The sequence below is a fragment of the Xenopus tropicalis genome, chromosome 1 (assembly GCF_000004195.4).
Source record: "Xenopus tropicalis strain Nigerian chromosome 1, UCB_Xtro_10.0, whole genome shotgun sequence".
In the NCBI taxonomy this organism is placed as follows: domain Eukaryota; kingdom Metazoa; phylum Chordata; class Amphibia; order Anura; family Pipidae; genus Xenopus; species Xenopus tropicalis.
The window spans coordinates 141,334,731-141,348,754 of NC_030677.2; the positions used below are offsets into that span (position 1 = coordinate 141,334,731).

The following is a 14,024-nucleotide window of genomic DNA, read 5'->3' on the forward strand; positions in this document are numbered from 1 at the left end:
CATTACCCAACAGCAATAGCAGCTCAGCGCTGTCACACACTGTACAAAGCCCGAACAAACGGGGCGTGGCTAACGCGGAGGTTACATAGCAAGGGCGGGGACAAAATGTCATAGAGCGAACGGGGCGGTACCAAATAAATGCGAGTGTCTTGCCTTGCAGGTTTGATAGAAGGTGGAGGGGCGGGGCTTGCGCCCGGCTGAGCGGAGTGAAGGCGGAGTTTGGAAGTTACACAAGTTTCAATGGGAGGAGCAAACTAGTCTTTCTGTCTAATTACATCACAGATTGTAACAGCAAATGTTGCTTTGTCATGATGAAAACTTAGTATTACATGGAAAGCAAATAGGAGAATCCACCTGAAATAGCTGGCCCACCTGTACAAAAGCTATATAACCAATGTTAATGAAATAGGGTTGCTCAGAAATAACGACTTTTAACTTAAGTGCTGGCAGCTAAACTTTTAACATAGATCTATGTTAACATCATCTAATTTAAAATAATCTAATTGAATACTAAGCAAATCATATAATTTAGATAGTAGGCCAAGTGATCAGAAATCAAAGTAAGTGACCAACTTCCTTGATTTCCAAAGAACTTTTCTCATTTTGTCTGCCTGGGATTTTATTCTGCCTCTACCTTCTTAATAGATTTTTTAGTATTTTAGTTTTTTCATCTCCATAGAGTATTACCAATCTCCAGTGTCTTCTTTCTGTTCCAGTAGAACAGTGGATTGTTTCCAATCCATGGGGCTGGCCCCCTGTAGGCTAATGTCCGATGGAGTGGTAGATCTCTGCTACTGTGGGCACTAATCGCTTTGAAATGCTTTTCTACCAGAGACAAAGGGGGCGGCTGGTGGAAAGGTCTACGCTTAGCTTTGGTTTTCCTAAGTCTCAAGAAGTTGCTTGCAGGAGAAAACTTTGCGCGACTCCAGAAAACCAAAGCAATGCGTAGGCCTTTCCACTGATTCCCATTGTTGCCAGTGGAAAGCCATTTCAGATCGATTAGTTGCATGTGGTAGCAGAGATCTATCACGGGCGAATAAATCGCTCTTTCGGACATTTACCTTAGAGTGAGAATTGGGGCGAATGACCATTATTTCTTTTGGATACACCTGAAACCCCAGTTTGGAGGTAGGATTGCCACCTGGCCAATATTTCATGAGCCCAAGCTGTGGGTAGAGCTGCCATCTTTTCAAAAGTGTTTTACCAACTGAAGGGGGATGGGTTCAGATGCCAAAAGGGGGATGGGTTGTGATGTAAAGGGATGAGGATTATTGATGAAATAGGGTAGAGCAATCACATAATCAAGGATTGTAAGGTAACGTTAAGGTAGATCGGGGGCTTAAGTGGGTGGGCCAAGGGCTTAATTTAAGGGTTTACAACTACATAACTGGTAAACTTTAAAGGGCTGGGTACAAGAGAAGGCTGAAGAGCAACCTGCTTCAAAGGTTTATTAGCCACACATGTTTCGATCCTATGGGGCTCTTTTTCAAGTGTTCAACTCAACTGTGTTACAAGGTATTTAAGGAGTGTTACAGGAAGTGACATCCACAAGTAAAAACTCACCCCCTACACAGAATGTAAACAACTCACATGTACCATTGAGTCCAATAGTGCACATGTCATTAAAGTAAAGTCACCAACAACTGTCCAGCTTTATAAAGTCCCCCCAATTTTTTTTGTGTTAGTCCAATCAGTGAAGAGTCCATATGCAAATTCTAATTTAAATTTTACATGCATGTAAGTGCAACATAGTCTTACTACCCAGTTACACTGTTTGCTGGGGGACTTGATTTTAATTGTACTTCAGATATAACCCACTTGTAATAAAAGACACTAAGTTTGCCCAGGTGCAGAAACCAATAGCAACCAATCAGCAGGTAGCATGTACTAGTCATCTTATTGGTTGCCATGGGTTACTGTTCCTGGGCAAAATTAGTTCCTTTTATTAAACACAGGGATTAGAATGCTAATAAGCAGTCCATACAATGAGGGACTTGACATGGCACGTGAGCTTACATATTTTAACCAAAGTGTGGTACTATCACATACCATTTTTTTTTTAAATTATTTTTAAAGGCAAACTAAACACTGGCAATCCTATAAATGAACCAGTAAAGCACTTGCTGGAAAGTCTGTAATACATGCTGTTCCACCCAAGGCTTGCCCACTTAAACCATGATTAACCCAAAATCTAGCTCCATCTTACCTCTTTCCTGTCAGTATCATCCAGAATCCACCTCTGTGACCAGCCCCTTTATGTCACTGTCACAGGCATTTACATCACTAGCCTGCCCATTTTCAGTTGTCTTCCCCCACATCAGGCCACCCCTAGGCCATCCTGGCTTTCTTTTAGAAAGGTGCCAACTCTGGAGGTCAGTTAGGGTGATATTTGGGGTTAGTATTTATTTTAGTTAAATCAAAAAGAACAGGGCACCTGGATACAAAATGTATAAAATTCACCAAGTGGGCACTTGAGAAATTTACAAAATGAAGTATACCGTGCTTATGTATAACATGATCTCTTTGTGCCCAAGAGGCACTTAATCATAGGCTAACTGAGATCAACAGGATGTTGGTATTTAAAGGCTAGACAACCCACAGGAAACACCAAAAGACATAAGGCATGTATTAAACCAACAGCATACTATATATATATATATATATATATATATATATATATATATATATAAAACAATATATGAATTTATAAATCCATTTAAAAGTTATAGGTCATTAGTCCACAAGTTATATACATTTTTATAAAAAATCAAAACTGAGGTAAACACCTAAAAAGTTGTTTTAGACCAGAATGCATATTTGGGCCATTAATCAAATAGATGGTTAATAATAGCATCAAACTCATTGTAGAATAATTTGGGGTAAATCGCCAATTCTGCTGCCTAGGTGAACCTTCTTGATACCCTGCACCCTTGAGTGGTTAAGGTCTCCAAAGGTATTATGATAAAAAGTGTCCATATACATAAGTTTCTTTGTGTACATTAATATCAGAGAAATGCATTGCATAATGCTATTCCACTATAAGCATGGAAATCACATACAGCAAGACCGAGATAAAACAAAGATAGCACAAAAAAGATCAAACAAAGAGTTAATGCACAACTACCGAATCTATAAGTTACTGCTGAAATGTTGAAATGTATAAAAACGATAAGGTTTATTATCACGAGGTAAAATAAGGTTTACAGGTGTTAATAGGAAATATATGTATAGAATGACCAATCTCTGTACAAATGTGTTTTTTTCCTATGACGATACTACCTAAATAAAACCTTGAATAGTTAAAAAAAAAATGCTATTCCACTATAATGTTAAAGTCTTATTAAAGTCATATTGAATAATAAAGGAAGTCTAAAGCATGCCATACATTGCCAAATATTTGGATGGTATGTAGATGACCTACTTTTTGTTTAGAATAATAAATTAAAAAACCTTTTGTAAAGTACATTAGGGGACCTTAACAACTTTATGGTACAAGATATTGAGAGGGTTCACCTAGGCAGCAGAGGTGGTGATTTATCCCAAATGACGTTATAATAGGAAGTCTTTTGAATATTTATTCTAAATGCTGACTTTGATAAATCTTGCTTTTGTTAACTAAATTGGTGTTGGCACTCTTAAAGTGTTTACCTCAATTATAATTTTGAAAAAACTAAGCTAATTAGGCATCATGATTAATATTCTTTTTATTACCATTGAAATATTGTTTATTACTATTCTTAATGAAGGTTGGATTGTATACAAAACCAAATAAAAATTTAAACTATAGGTTACCTGGACATAATTTACCCTCTAAACTGTTTTTTGCTTATTACCTATCACTTTTAATAAAGATATATAAGTTCAAATATATGTACCATTTTCCTCCAGTTTAAAACTCCATATCATGCTATTTTGTATCATACAGATTGTCTTTTGATATCATTTTTTGATGTTTTTTTTAATTGCTCTGTATATAGGACATGCTGTTCCTTTAAGACAGTGATCCTCAACCAGTGGCTCATGAGCAACATTTTGCTCACCAACTGCTTTGATGTTGCTCCCAGTGGCATCAAAGTAGGTGCCCATTCTTAAATTTCTGGCTTGGAGGCAAGTTTGGAGGCATAAAGACCATGTGTACTGCCAAACAGAGTCTCCTATAGTCTGCCAGTCCACATGGGGCTATCAGATAACCAATCACAGCCCTTATTTGTCACCGCCTAGAAACTTTTTTCATGCTTGCGTTGTTCCCCAACTTTTTTTTGTATTTAAATGTTACTCAGGTAAAAAAAGGTTGGGGACCCCTGCTTTAAGAAATCCCTTAGTCGATTTTTCTTGGTGTTTTCCTATTGGTGCTTTGCCCTTTAAATAACAACATCCAGTAGATCACAGCCTATGATCAAGTGCCTCTTGGGCATGAAATGTGTCAGGCTATAGAGATTATGTTATAAATAGGAAACTTTTTAAACTATATTTTGGTGAACTTTGGTGATTCCTTTAGTGCCCATTTTTGCCATGTGTGGAATATGTACTGTATTTGCTTTCCTAGATATTCTTTATACTATCGCTGAATGAGATTGATATTACCCTATATCTATACTCCTTTTATGAGATTGGCAGCCCTACCCAAATGTTGGACCTTCAAGGGGGGCCCTGTTCAAAGGCTGAACCTTCAAGTGAGGCTTGACAACCGCTGCTCTAGATTTTGTTTTTTGCGAAAATTCTCACCCTTACTAGGTTGATTTCTCTGTTTTGCTACTTACCATGTCCTTTTCACTCCAAAGTCATGAATTTTGGATCTGTTGGGCTGTATCTCTGCTATTAAAGGAGAAGAAAAGGTAATAATAAAGTTAGGCGCCCATCAATTGTCCTGGTATTTGTCTTGCAAACCACCATGTTTTTTCTTTTTTTGAAAGTGGTATTTACCAAAAGTGTACAACATTGCAGGCACCATCATAGTTTGTGCAGACTTCACTTCCCTAAGCTGAAGTCTTTTTTGTGCATGTGACATTTTGCTACTCTCGCTTAACCTTGTGCCACCACTGCAGAAGAACACACTAGTGTTGAGTTTGTCCAGGGGCCAGAGGTGGGGAGGAAGGAATGAAGGTCTGGCAATGTTTACCAGAGACTCTCAACATAGACAGAACATAGTAGCAGCACAGTAAGTTTTTAATGAGACTTTGCAAATGCAGTTCACTTTTTTTACATTACATTAACATTTATTTATAAAGCGCCAACATATTCCGCAGCGCTGTACAATATGTGGGTTACATACATTGGACATACAGAGTAACATATAAAGCAATCAGTAACCGATACAAGAGGTGAAGAGGGCCCTGCCCAAAAGAGCTTACAATCTACAAGGAGAAAGGGTTGAGACACAAGGTGTGGGAATGGGCATGACCAGAGTTGTGAGAGGTGTGACACAGGGTATTGCTAAGCTAGATTAGGGTAAGCCACAAATAAATGTGTTTTTAGAGATCTCTTGATGGCAGAGAGATTGGGAGAAAGTCTGACAGTTTGTGGGAGCGAATTCCAGAGAAGGGGGGCAGCCCTTGCAAAGTCTTGAATGCGAGCGTGTGAGGAGGGAATGAGAGAGGAGTTGAGGAGCAGGTCAGTAGAGGAGCGTAACAAGCGGGTTGGATGGTACCTAGAGATGAGTTCAGAGATGTAGGGTGGGGCAGAGTTATGGACTGCTTTAAATGTGAGGGTCAATAGTTTGAATTTTATCCTGGATGGTAGGGGAAGCCAGTGCAGGGATTGGCAGAGTGGCATGGCAGAGGAGGAGCGGTTGGAGAGGTGTATGAGCCTGGCAGCAGTATTCATTATGGACTGGAGAGGGGACAGTCTTTGGAGGGGAAGGCCAATTAATAGGGAGTTACAGTAGTCCAGGCGAGATATTATAAGAGAGTGAATAAGAATTTTGGCAGCATCTTGGGTGATAAATGATCGGATTTTGGAGATATTTCTTAGGTGAAAGTGACATGATTTGATAAGTGATTGGATATGAGGGGTGAAGGAAGGGCAGAATCAAGGATAACCCCAAGGCACCGGGCCTGGGAAGATGGGGTGATGGTAGAATTGTTAACCGTTATAGATACCTCGGGAACAATGTGGGCGTTGGATGGGGGAAAGAGAACCAGTTCAGTTTTAGAGAGGTTTAATTTGAGGTAACGTTGGGACATCCAAGTGGAGATAGCGGACAGGCAGGAAGAGACGCGAGTTAGAAGCTCTGGGTTGAGATCAGGAGAGGAAAGATAGATCTGAGTATCGTCAGCATAGAGATGGTACTGAAAGCCAAAAGAACTGATTAATTTGCCAAGTGAGGAGGTATAGAGAGAAAATAGTAAAAAAGTACCTTTTGTTTATTGAACACCAGTGGTTCTGGATATATAGTTAGCCACAGGGACATAAAGAAATGATCTGCATGTCTCTGTCCATAACTCCTTATGTTAATGAGAGTTAAAACCTCTCATTTTTTATTTTTTAGTCAGTGTTATGTTATGCGTATAGCATGAGACGTGTTACCTTCTCTTTTAAGAAGGCTTTACACTATTATGTCTTGTGAAGGGTTCTGGCTCATTTTAGTCTTTTAGCCCTTGGTTTCTCTAATATAACAAGATAAACCATCAGTCCAATTAAGTGAACTGCCATTCTCACAAGCCGTAGTGCACAGAACCCAGCAATTGAACATAAGACATTCAAAACAGTTTTATGTATATAACAATTAGCAATAATTAGTAATTGGATGTCTTAATTATCAGGCTAATATTAGATGCAAATTACACGGAGGAGACTAGGCTGCGGTGTGCAAGCTAGAGAGTGCTTTCCTCCTGTTAAATCAGATGGCATATCTACTGCCTATTTGGAACATAAAGAAATAAGAATGATCCATTCTGGGCCCTAACTAGATACCTCATTCGGGTTACTATTTAGCAAGAGAGCTAGGATTTTAACATAGAATACAGGACTGAGTCTTTAACTTTCTGACATCGGCATAATTGACAACATGATTGCTTTCTAGAGTGGTTTTCTTTATTTATTATACACTTGTACAGTCTTAACAGATATTAACTGTAATAAATGTAAGCGCTACACGACATTCTAACATATTTTACACTACATCCGCCCCACGCTTAACAACAGCGAACGCGCTGCTTATTGAGTTCTTCCGGCTTCCGCTTAGCAACCGGGAACTCTGTTTCTGAGCCGCCACGTCTGTCGGATTGTACGTTTCCGCCGCGTCATTTCCTGGCCCTCTTTCAGAGTCCCGGCACTTTTAGACATGTCAGTCTCCGTGTTGTCGGTGGTTTCTCGGTTCTTAGATGAATATGTCAGCTCCACTCCGCAGCGGCTCAAGCTGCTGGACGCGTACTTGCTGTACATCTTGCTGACCGGCGCTTTGCAGTTCTTGTACTGCCTGCTGGTTGGGACCTTCCCTTTCAATTCCTTCTTGTCCGGCTTCATCTCCTCCGTGGGCTCATTCATCCTTGGCGGTGAGACTGTGCAGCATGTGAATGGGCTGTTTTACACTGTAGTCGGTGCAGCAGTATTTGCTTCAATAGCCTTATTATTGTGGTGCATTCGCTTACAGTAAAATCACAGGACGCTGTATTGCTGGACATGCCTGATGGCCTCTTGAATCCGGACACACACAATATTAGCTTGCTGTAGATTTAATCTACGAATGTTTAGATACAGGGATGTTAATGATAATGATCAAGGCCAGGTTATTTTAGGCCTTATATTTTTTTATCACATATGTTGATATGAAATCTGGTCTATAAAGGCCAGGAGTGGCTTCTTATCTCCCACATGACATAGGATTGGTTAAGGCTTCATTTATACATGGCCTGGTAGAGCTAAATTATGGGGCACATTTCTTAAAGTACGAATTTTCGCCAATTAAAAGCACGATTGGAAAAAATTCGGACTAACCACAGTAATTTCTATTGTGCGTTAATTGCGCAAAAAATTTTGTCATGGTCGTACTAAATTTCCGTATCTGAACGATCGTAAACGAAGCAAAACCTTTCTGATTTTGAAACTTCAATGCATGATTTTGGAAGTCTCCCATAGGGCTCAATGGCACTCTGCAGCTCCAACCTGGCCCAAGGAAAATCTCCAATAGGGCTCAATGGCACTCTGCAGCTCCAACCTGGCCCAAGGAAAGTCTCCCATAGGACTCAGTGGCACTCTGCAGCTCCAACCTGGCCCAAGGAAAGTCTCCCATAGGGCTCAATGGCACTCTGCAGCTCCAACCTGGCCCAAGGAAAGTCTCCCATAGGGCTCAATGGCACTCTGCAGCTCCAACCTGGCCCAAGGAAAGTCTCCCATAGGGCTCAATGGCACTCTGCAGCTCCAACCCGGCCCAAGGAAAGTCTCCTATAGGGCTCAATGGCACTCTGCAGCTCCAACCTGGCCCAAGGGAAGTCTCCCATAGGGCTCAATGGCACTCTGCAGCTCCAACCTGGCCCAAGGAAAGTCTCCCATAGGGCTCAATGGCACTCTGCAGCTCCAACCCGGCCCAAGGAAAGTCTCCCATAGGGCTCAATGGCACTCTGCAGCTCCAACCCGGCCCAAGGGAAGTCTCCCATAGGGCTCAATGGCACTCTGCAGCTCCAACCTGGCCCAAGGAAAGTCTCCCATAGGGCTCAATGGCACTCTGCAGCTCCAACCCGGCCCAAGGAAAGTCTCCCATAGGGCTCAATGGCACTCTGCAGCTCCAACCCGGCCCAAGGAAAGTCTCCCATAGGGCTCAATGGCACTCTGCAGCTCCAACCCGGGCCAAGGAAAGTCTCCCATAGGGCTCAATGGCACTCTGCAGCTCCAACCTGGCCCAAGGAAAGTCTCCCATAGGGCTCAATGGCACTCTGCAGCTCCAACCTGGCCCAAGGAAAGCCTCCCATAGGACTCAATGGCACTCTGCAGCTCCAACCCGGCCCAAGGAAAGTCTCCCATAGGGCTCAATGGCACTCTGCAGCTCCAACCTGGCCCAAGGAAAGTCACGATACCGAAGCTTGAATGAATAACAAAACTTTTGTAGTTGTTGCAACAAATACAATTTTGATGCACAAATTGACGCAAAGCACAAAAAAGCTGCATAATTTAACGAAAATATCATGGAAATTTCCCATTCGGACTTTAATGTATGGGCCCCTATGTGTCCTGAGTTTGTACTGGTTTCTATAGTATTTCCACTCATTACCAAGATTCTTGGAAATCCAGGATAACACAGAAAAAAAAAAAAAAAAAACTCAAAATTGCATGAGAAGGGTAAAATCCTTCCTGACTCTCCATGGGTCAATATTGTATGATTAATATACCAATAGTGTTGTATTTTTTTACTTGCTGCAAATGCACTCTACCCTTTCTTGTATTGTTAATAAAACTGATTCTGAGATAGAATTGCTGCAATATTTTTGGTTTAATAAACTGATATGTGCCCTCAGTGCAAAGAAATGATACTGATACCTCAGTATCAGGATACCTTGTTGTAGGCTTGACTATAGTGTATTAATGGGCCTCTAAGAACTATAGATTAAAAACACCAATCAAACCCGAACCCATTATTACCCCTACCACTAATTATTCTTTTTTTTTCCCACTTTGATCTTTGCAGTGTGTTTAAGGATCCAGATAAACCCACAGAACAAAAGTGACTTCCAGGGGATTTCTCCAGAGAGAGCTTTTGCAGACTTCCTGTTTGCCAACACTATTTTACACTTGGTTGTGATTAATTTTATCGGTTGATTTATTTTCCAAAAAAGCAAGAGGTAAGTGTATTTTGACAGTTTAATGGGTGGTTGGTCTTCCTTTCTGTGACATGAGAATGTTTTTTTTTTTTTCCTATCACATGCTTAAATAAAAGAAACCTAATTTAAAAGGCACTTGTCATAGAAAAATTGTTTCCCCCTCTAGAGGTGTTGGCTAATAGAGCCCACATTCTGGTTGAGGGAAACAATACAATTTTGGCCAAAAATGCTTCTAGGGAGCATTATGCTTTCTGCATTGGGAGGAAGCTCATTGTACTGCTCAGAGTACCAGCTTTCTCATCGCACATATTCTCATAATGAGTGAACCAAGAGACTTGGTCATGTGGGCAGCATAGCGCACCCTAGGGGCATCTTTTAGGCCAAAATAGTATTGTGCCCTCCAGCCAGAGTGCAATCTTTATTAGCCCCCCACCTCCAGTGGGAGGAGCAAATTATCTAGATATACACCACAATGTGGTTTTAGAATTTGTCTTATTACTTACTTGAATGCAAACATATGTACATATATGGGTGGAGAGGGTATCCGTGTTTTCTCCAGAGGTATTTTAACTATACTACAGTATATCAGCAAAATGTACTCCGTTAAAAATACCTCTGGAGAAAACACTGATACCCTCTCCACCCAAATATGTACATATGTTTGCATTCAATTAAGACATTTCTGGCCATGTCAAGCTTTAGTGATCCCCCACAGACTTTGATGATGGAGTATGCAATCCACATATACTACTATGTTCATTAAAAAAAAGTAGCCTTTTAAAAGCAAAAATCTACTGAAGACCCTCCTGTACTGGAAACACCTGACTTGTTTTTATAATTAACTATTGTTTTGTAATTTTATTTTTAATTTCAGTAGAGCACACAGGATAAAGCTAGTTGTATACAGGCCCACCTTCTGGCCCGTCCAATCAGTATCTGACCCCAGGCCAACAATCCGATCAGCCGCATTTTTCCCAGTGCATTTTTATCCCATGTATAGCCCCCTTCCTGGGGCAAAGATCAATTCAGACCAATTTGGCCCAGTATATGGGTAGCCAAATTTGGCTTCAGATCTGCTTATTTGGCAACCTTTCCAAACAAGCAGTTCTGGCAGGTTTGCTTTAACTGCAAACCTATGCATTGTTTGTTTGGTTTTTATTTTTTAGAAATCCATTGATTTGAGAAAGCAATAACAAAACAGAATTATTTATATTCCTTACTTTTCTTCCATGGGACTTAAAACTTGTTAGTGGGAATCAAACTAGGTGCTTTAGCATCAGCTCTCACTTAACCGCTAGGCCAATTAATTCTTATGTAATGGTGCTTAATGTAATGGTGTTTTTAAAGGTTCTAATTGTGATTTGAAATCTAGGAAGCAAATCCTTAACATTATTCAGACGTAGTCATCCTGGTGAAATAGCAGAAGAGGGGAAAACAACAACAACTGTTTTATGTGTATTTATAATTTCAGTCATAGCCTGACTTCTGTAGGGTTTAGTCAGAAAATTGTATGTCATCTTATAAATGCTGAGATACCACTTACAAAATAACTGTCATTATTCTCCTTGATTTTTTCAGATTTCACCAAAGTGACATGCCTATATAATACCTAAATATTACTCTTGTAGCATCTTAATTTGTCCATAAGGTGGCAGTACTTCCTCAGCATTTGTCAAATGATTGCATAAAATGCCCTTAGTTTTAAGGACTGTTGCCATACCTCTGTTCAGTATGTGCCATATAAATTGGAATTGCATTAAGAATATGCTGTACTTGTAAATGCTTTACTAGCTGTATTGCAGTGGTTAATTTAAGTATTTGTCTCTTTTGACTTCTATTTATTTTTTATATCTAATTTCTGCAGTTGTTCCTTTGATGTTGGGATGGAGAAGACACTTTCCATGTTACTGAACAACACAGAGATTCATTCCTTTTTGTTTCCATGATGTCATATTAAGGGTTGGTCAGGCCAAGAAATGGAACCTGACCCAGTGCAAACAGTCTGTGTTTTGTCAGGAAAAACTGCCAATAAAATCTAAATTTCCTAACTTTTATGGTCTCAATGTTATTATTGTATTTTTCATGAAAAAATATACCACAAACAAATGCTGTATATAAAAAAAAATGTATTGTTTCTTAAAGGGGATCTAAACCCCCAAAATTATTGATGTAAAGTAAAGGTGGCCATACTTCGAAAGATCCACACATTTGTGGTCAGCAAACAAGTAGATCTTTCCCCCATAATGCCCACCTTCAGGTCCTTTATCAGGTGGATTATAATTTCACCAAGCAAGACAGTCGGATCAAAATTGCGCTATTCAGGCCATTTAATGGCCTCAATGAGCTGATACATTCCTCAATCCGATGGGAAAATCAAGCCTGTCCGTTATGGAATGATGGTATACTTTTAAAGTTTTAGCTTTCGAATTTTTTTGCTTTTCATTCTGAACTCCAAAAATAATAAAATTGAAGTACTTCTAGTACTTCTCTGAGCACTTTTGCATTTTACATTCATTTTCTGTTTTAATGGTTTCTGAGATATTAGCTTACAGCTAGGCAGGCTTGAGCTCAGCAGCTCTCTTTGAGAGGCCAAGAGAGTCAACGGCTCTGTCAATGCGTTTCTGTGCACTTTATTTATTCAGTTAACCCTAGGGTCACTGATTCTTAGTTGCACTTAAGGCCTGGTATTTACAGACTAAAGTGGCTGTTTTCCTAAACTTGCACATGGCACCGGCAAAAGGTCTTTCAGTCTCAATTTTTCTGAAGTTTTGCCGGTGCCACTTGCAAGTTTAGGGTGTTCCCGTGTAGGAATGAATGGTTTGGGTTTCTAGAGCACTGGGCTGACTTTTCTTTGTGGGAACAATGAATATAGCCATGACCAATTGCACCTCAATGGAAGGGGGTCCGCTGTGCTAGGGGAGAGAATGGCTAAGAGGCTGGAGGAGTGTTTAAACTAGGAGTGTGTGCAGGGTGAGTGAGCTAGAGTTTAATGGGAAAGCTAGTGTAGAGGGGGCAGTGGGATTAACAAGGGCTGAGGGGGCATACAGTTTACCAGCTAAGGAGATACCTCTGTTTCAAAGGAAACAGCCTAATATTAATCTTAGATCTAACTATCCATTACCTAATGTAAATATCAGCGGGAGAAGTAGTAATCTCTGCTGCATGCTGGCTAATGCACAGAGCTTGTCAGGGAAATTAGGGGAGCTAAAGTCTATTGCATGTACTGAAAATTTAATTGATTTGATTTAATTGGTATCACTGAGACCTGGTGGGATAAAACATGCCACTGGACTGTGAATTTAAATGGTTATACAATTTTTGAGTCACTATAGAAGATCAGTATATTAACCCAGTGGTTAGACAGGGATATTTCCAACCATTCTGATATGTAAGTAACTCCCAGAAATTCTATATCTCTCAAAACTATAATGCACACGTGCATATGATATACAGGTACTATTGAATATTTATGCCCTCTACATGCCTACACTGTTGTCTTTTTGTAATGCACTTCTTTAGGGTTGCATGGGTTCAGAGAATGTAATAGCTAGCATCAGAAAGATCTGGAGCAAACAGCAATAAATACAAATAGAAATGTGGCCTATCACATTAGATGTGATGTAAGGGCATATAAATCTTGTGAAAGACCCTTGAAGTACATTATGAAAACAAACCACAAGGTGGCACCAAATCTTCACTTTTTTACAACATTTTCAAAAATCTATCTCAGCAATAACTATAATAAAACATAAACACGTACATCACTGGCTATGAATCTGCTTCTCACTGGAAATCTATTGATAACCTTCAAGAATATATTTATGTTTTTTAATTTCAGATTTCAAACTAATTACTAAAGTCTTAGGGGCACATTTACTAATCCACGAATCCGAATCACGAATGGGAAAAAATCGTATTGGAAACGAAAATTTAGTAAGATCGCAAATATCACGAAAATGCTTATGGAAAAATCGTATTAGTCACGATAATATCGTATTGGCGATCCGAAAGTCACAAAATTTTCGTACCGAACAATTGTAAACAGCGGTAAAACCTTTCCGATTTTTTCGTGCAAACGTCCGAAAAAGTCGTGCGGCGTTCGAAAAAGTCGTGCGGACGCCCGAAAAAATTGCCGAAAATACGCTTGGAGCGTTCGCATGAACGCTTGAGCGTTCGTGCTTTTGTAAATGTACCCCTTAGTATTAAATTCGAGCATTGGTTTTGTCAGGTCTGAGATGAAAATTGTTGCAGATGTGAAGAAGATTCCATCAG

At 40.0% G+C, this 14,024-nt stretch overlaps 1 protein-coding gene across 1 annotated transcript; it reads left to right on the forward strand.

The window, feature by feature from the left end:
• Positions 1-7,271: 7,271 nt before the first annotated feature.
• dad1 (defender against cell death 1) lies at positions 7,272-11,800 on the forward strand. Its single transcript, NM_001016940.2, has 3 exons — positions 7,272-7,493; positions 9,620-9,773; positions 11,617-11,800. Exons 1-2 carry the CDS (start codon positions 7,283-7,285, stop codon positions 9,748-9,750), a joined length of 342 nt encoding a protein of 113 aa, NP_001016940.1. The 5' UTR covers positions 7,272-7,282; the 3' UTR covers positions 9,751-9,773; positions 11,617-11,800.
• Positions 11,801-14,024: the final 2,224 nt, after the last annotated feature.